This window comes from Gossypium raimondii, chromosome 2 (genome assembly GCF_025698545.1).
Source record: "Gossypium raimondii isolate GPD5lz chromosome 2, ASM2569854v1, whole genome shotgun sequence".
In the NCBI taxonomy this organism is placed as follows: Eukaryota; Viridiplantae; Streptophyta; class Magnoliopsida; order Malvales; family Malvaceae; genus Gossypium; species Gossypium raimondii.
Genome location: NC_068566.1, coordinates 1,571,184 through 1,576,858, shown reverse-complemented (window position 1 = coordinate 1,576,858; position 5,675 = coordinate 1,571,184). Strand labels below are relative to the sequence as shown.

Sequence of the window (5,675 nt, the reverse complement as noted above, 5' to 3'; positions counted from 1 at the left end):
CTAAAGGTTGGCGCGAAACTATGGGTAGTTCTAAACATTATATCAAAAAAAATAGAATGAGATTAATATTAAAAAAAATTCTTGTAAATGTGAACACATACCTACCTTTAATTCTCTCATTTCTACCCTCATTTTCATTCCATTCTCTTACATGAATGCATATATAACACTTTTTTACCACACATAAAACAAATTTCCACATCTTTAAATAATCAAATGCCAATTCTCTCTTTTCATGCTTCTTTTTCAAGCTTTTGCCTCTCACCTATGTTTTAAACCTGAAGAGATTCCTTGAATACAAAGTAGTAAATTGACAGCTGTCATATTTTGAAGCTAGCAGACCCCACTTTTATCTATATATATGTCGTTGAATAGAAGAAGGGGAAGAATATTGGGTTGGGAAGAAAGAGCTGAAACAATGGGCAGAAAACCATGTTGTCTCAAAGAGGGAGTTAATAGAGGAGCATGGTCTGTCAAAGAAGATCAACTTTTAAGCAACTACATTAATCTCCATGGTGAAGGACAATGGAGAACTCTCCCTCAAAAAGCCGGTATATATATATATATATAATAGCAAACTCTTTTTTATTTCACTTCATAACCTATCTTCTTACTCTTCAATGTGGTGGTTTTTATGGCTGAAAAACCAGGCTTGAATCGATGTGGGAAGAGCTGTAGGCTACGATGGATGAATTACTTGAGACCTGGTATTAAGAGAGGTAACATTTCTCCTGATGAAGAAGACCTTATCATTAGACTTCATCGTCTTCTTGGTAACAGGTAACTTCTTTTTCGTTTTTTTTTTATATTCTAGTCTATTTCTGATTTGAGTCCCTCTATTATCTTAAGGCCCCTCCAGAAATGGTTTTTAATTTGCCTGCTCTAGAAAATGGTAAAATTTTAAATTAATATATTGATAAAATTACATTTTTAACACCTTCAAAAGTTTGTAACTTAATATTTCCCCCCTCAAAATTTTTTTTGAACGTCGCCTCTTATCATTATCAATTAACCATTAATTTACACTTTAAAGATAGCAATTAACAATGTGTTATCAATTTGGAGCTACTAATAACATTATAAAAGTAGAGGCAGAGGTGAAGGTAGAAAATAATTTTTTTGGGAGGGCATGGAATCAAGTTATAAATTTTGATAAGAGTTAAAATTAGGTTCGAAGTCAAAAAAAATTTTAAGGGCGAATGAAATTTTAATTTTTAATAGTCTATATATTTATAATTTTTAAAGGATGAAATCAAATTTTTATAATTTTAGAGGAGCCAAAATATAATTTTACCTTTACTAATTTAAAATTTTACAAAATTAAAGGGCCTAAATAGTAATTTTAGGGGGGGCAGGGCCTCTGCCAGCCCCCTTAGATTTGCCTTTGGTTAAAATGTAATTCGCCATTGTATTAGCTAATATCTTTATAATTTTTTTAAAAACTAAATTGAATTCTTATTATTTTTGGGGGCAAAGTGTAATTTTATCATTACTAATTTATAGATTTATACATTGTAAAGGGTAAAAATGCAATTTTCTAAGTTTTGGGGGTTAGGCCCTGGCTCTCCTCCCGCCACCTGATGGAATTATATCAAACTAAATTAGAGATTAAATCTTAAAATTTTCAACATAGTAGAGGCACTATAACTACAATTAGACCTTTTAATTTCTTGAATTTTTTTTTATATATATTGGAATTTTGTAGGTGGTCTTTGATAGCCGGACGGCTTCCAGGACGAACAGACAACGAGATCAAGAACTATTGGAACACCATACTATCAAAAAAGTCGAATGCCGATGTTTCAAAGAAAACATCAGAAAGTGAAGACATGAAATCTGTCGGAAAATATTTATCGGCCGGCATTAGTACTCCGGTTGTACCAAAGGCCACTCGTTGCACTAAGATTTTCTTCTCATCTGACGAAGTTGATCAACACTTGAAGAACGACCAATGCCCTCCTTTGTCAACCCCGACGGATACCGATGATGGGTTAACGTTGGAATCTTCCAAGGATGACGATGTTCCCGACATGGATAACGCTTTGGATCACGTTGGTTTCTTACAAAATGGGATAGCGGACGTGTTTGAGAACAGTAACATGCTCGAAAGTGATAAGCTTGCACCAATGTTTGAAACGAAGTTCAATAATGACTTATCATCTTTGCTTGAATTCGAAGATGATTGGACAAATTTTTTGTAGTCGATTAAACTCTCCCTTATTCTAAGTGCTTACAATATCTATTTTTTTCACTCCAAAAAATTAAATTTATTAAATTAGTCACTCCAGTATTAAATAGTAACACTGGCGGAAGTCTAATAGTACATTTTTATGTTGGTTACTAAGTAAACTAAGGTATCTTATATATATACAAGTAACAGTATTATGGAGATTCTTGAATTAAGAGTTGGATTATATTGTGTCTCCCTTACTAAAAAAAATGTAAATTAGGTTTTGTACATTAGATCACAGAGTAAACTGATTCTTCTGTTAAAAATTTCATCCATTTCTACGGTTAAAAATTGGTCCCTGTATGTCAGTATGAGATACATGTGGCATGCAATGTGTAACTATTTAGTTATTTTGTTAGCGAAACTAGTTTATAATAGTAGAAACGGATGAATTTTTTGTGGACATGAGTCTGAAGAGGTCCTACACATTCTTAGAGATTGCCCTGCTACTAGAAGCATTTGGGACAAAACCGTTCTAGATGGAACACTCTCAAGCTTTTTTGAGTCTGTATCTTGTATTTTTCACCAAATTTTTTTATTAAAATACCCTCTCATATACAAATTAAATTATATTTTATGAAGGCATTTTTATCTTTTTTTATATAATAAATCAATAAAAAATTAGTCATAATAAGATTTGAACCCAAATCCCCATGGTAAACAATTAATTTTACTATTGTAACCAAATCATCAATTAATTTTTATATAAATTTTAATAAATATATTTGTTACATATTTTTACTCATATCACGATTGAATCATAAATCTAATAATAATAATAATAATAATAATAATAATAATAATAATAATAAATTTTAAAAATTATTGTGTATAAAGAAAAATATTACAAAATTAATCCACAATATATTAATATTTTAGAAATTAATTTTTAAATATTAATTCAAGGTAGTTAGGTAAGAATTTGCAGAATCTTTATCCAGAATCTAGCTCAGCTAGTGGGCTGATCTTTAAAATTAATTAATAATAATAGCTGCTACAATTTTTAGATGCTAGACATTTATGGTCCACCTCAACCTAAATAAAATAATGGAAATATGTTGCATGTACATTATATATTGGTTGACTTTTTCTATGGTTTTGGTCTTCTTTGATCTGTCACATTAATTCGGTAAAATAAAATAAAATTTTGAAATTATTTAATAACAATAATTTTTATTTAAATGACTTAATTCACTTTCTCTGGGGAGACTTAATTCACTTAGGGCATGGTTTTTCCCCTTATACAACATAATTTCTCTCATTTAAAAATTATTGTTTTCTATGCAACCAAATTTAGTATTAATGTATTTTAAATAAAATATTTAAACATTAATTTTAAAATGTTAAAATTTTATGTGAGCCTCTACGAGTTTATATGCACTAGTATGAATTAATATTAATTGGAATGAATTGAAATACATCGGTACAATCTTTGCTGACCAAAATTTACTCTATTAACTTTCATCAAATCAATACTAAAACTTGAATTAAACACTGCTACTTTTAAGTACCAAAATATATAACTTTTGTCAAATATAAGTACGATTGAATATCACATTAAAAATTAAACTCGAATATTACATATAATATTAAACCTATTTTAAAATTAATTTTTATATTTTAACATGTCTAATTAAGAGTTTTGGATAAAGAAATCGAAATTTTCCTTATATATGTGACATCCCCATGACTGATTCATCAATTAGGAGACACCGGGACAGCACAAGTCCACAGCTTTAATGCTTCCAATAGAATTATAGAAAGCGTAAAATTGTGGACAAAATTCAAAGGTCCAACCCACAAAATAAATTTTGCTTTAAAGTTTGTTACTTATTACAGTATGATTTTTTTCCCCCCATTGGGACAATTTGGACAAGGCCTAAGAGTATAGACTCCTTGGGAGGGGAACAACAGCAGGAAATTAGGGATCTCATTGTATTTTTAAAGGTAAAATCATGGTTTTATCCTTTTAGAGTTTTCATTATTTCCAAATATGAATAGAGGTGATGTCAAATTTTTTTGTGTTAGAAGTTGAAAAATAATCTCATTATAGGTTTTAATTATATCTGTTTTTTTTACATAATGCCTAGAACTACCCATAACTCCTTCTCAACCCATAAATAGGAGGATAATGCACTTCAACGCACTCAAACCCACGTCCTCCTGCATTGGTAATAATATTCATGCCAATCAAACTACGACTCAATCGACAATTTTAGCGATTTAAAAGCATAAATTTTATACAAACAACTTTCTCTATAACAACCATCTATTATAATAGTATTTCATTATAATAACATGTTTATTTTAGAACTGTTTGTTTTTATAATTTTTAGGTTTAATGACAAATTTGGCCGCTAACGTTTTCATGTTCTGTCAAAATGACCCTAATTGTATTTTTTGAACCCTTTTTGGCCATCAACCTTTGTTCTTTTTTCAATCTACTTTTAATAACATATTTAATAAAAGTACCTTTAAAAAAGTTAACGGGATGATGTGAGATTTTATATAAGGAATATTTTAATGAGATGTAATTTATTACTTAGATAACTCAATAAGATAATGACATGAGGAAAACAATAAAATAAATAAATAACACATTAAATTAAAAAAGCAACTCTTAATTTAAAGAAAATAAACGTAATTATCTAAAAAAATTAATTCAGTAGAAAAACTTCTCAGTAAACAAATATACGAGAGATTGAAACCTTTTGAAAAAAGAAAAAAAAGAAAAATTAGAACTTCGAATTTATTCATTAAATCTGTTGGAAAAAGCAGATTGAAAAAAAAGGGTTGATGGTCAAAAAAGACTAAAAAAATACAATTAGGGCCATTTTGATAAAACATACAAACGTTAGTGGCCAAATCTATTATTAAGCCTAATTTTTACAACTTTTCAACTATAACAATAACAGTCGGTTATACTCTTTACAAAACAAGTTCTCTATAACAACCTTAGCCACTTACCTTAAATTTTAGTAAAATTAATTGTATTCTTAAGTGAAATAAAAATAATAAATTTTACATGAGCTATTATTTCAATGAAATGTTTAAATTTTATATAAAATTTATTAATCATATATCATTAAATGACAATAATCTTCAATAATTAGAATTACATTTATACGTTTTATTTAAATTTCACTAATAAATATTAACAATACATTATAATTTTAAATTTTAAATTTAAAAAATTAAATATGATCTAATTCTCAAATGTTATTAGAAGTGTCTTGAATATTGTCATAGGTGTATAACAATCGCCTCTCTAACTTTCAAAATTTAAATAGAGAAATGGATTATTATAAAGATGGTTGATTATATCTAAAAAAATAAGTTAAATTAAACTATAAATTTTTGGGAAGTGCTAAAAGAAAATTATAACAATTTGAACTAAGCGAGGTAAAACCCTTGAATCTGCCCCTAAATATAAGATTTTTTATAC

At 28.2% G+C, this 5,675-nt stretch overlaps 1 protein-coding gene across 1 annotated transcript; it reads left to right on the top strand.

Moving 5' to 3' along the window:
• Positions 1 to 299: 299 nt before the first annotated feature.
• Positions 300 to 2,251, top strand: LOC105789768 (transcription factor MYB1). The gene is made up of 3 exons (XM_012617126.2): positions 300 to 551; positions 651 to 780; positions 1,706 to 2,251. Exons 1-3 carry the CDS (start codon positions 362 to 364, stop codon positions 2,199 to 2,201), a joined length of 816 nt encoding a protein of 271 aa, XP_012472580.1. The 5' UTR covers positions 300 to 361; the 3' UTR covers positions 2,202 to 2,251.
• Positions 2,252 to 5,675: the final 3,424 nt, after the last annotated feature.

Coding starts and splice junctions, on each gene's coding strand:
- LOC105789768 (XM_012617126.2), top strand. CDS start 362: ATGTCGTTGAATAGAAGAAGGGGAAGAATATTGGGTTGGGAAGAAAGA. Junction 552..650: donor AACTCTCCCTCAAAAAGCCG/GTATATATATAT, acceptor CTGAAAAACCAG/GCTTGAATCGATGTGGGAAG. Junction 781..1,705: donor CATCGTCTTCTTGGTAACAG/GTAACTTCTTTT, acceptor GGAATTTTGTAG/GTGGTCTTTGATAGCCGGAC.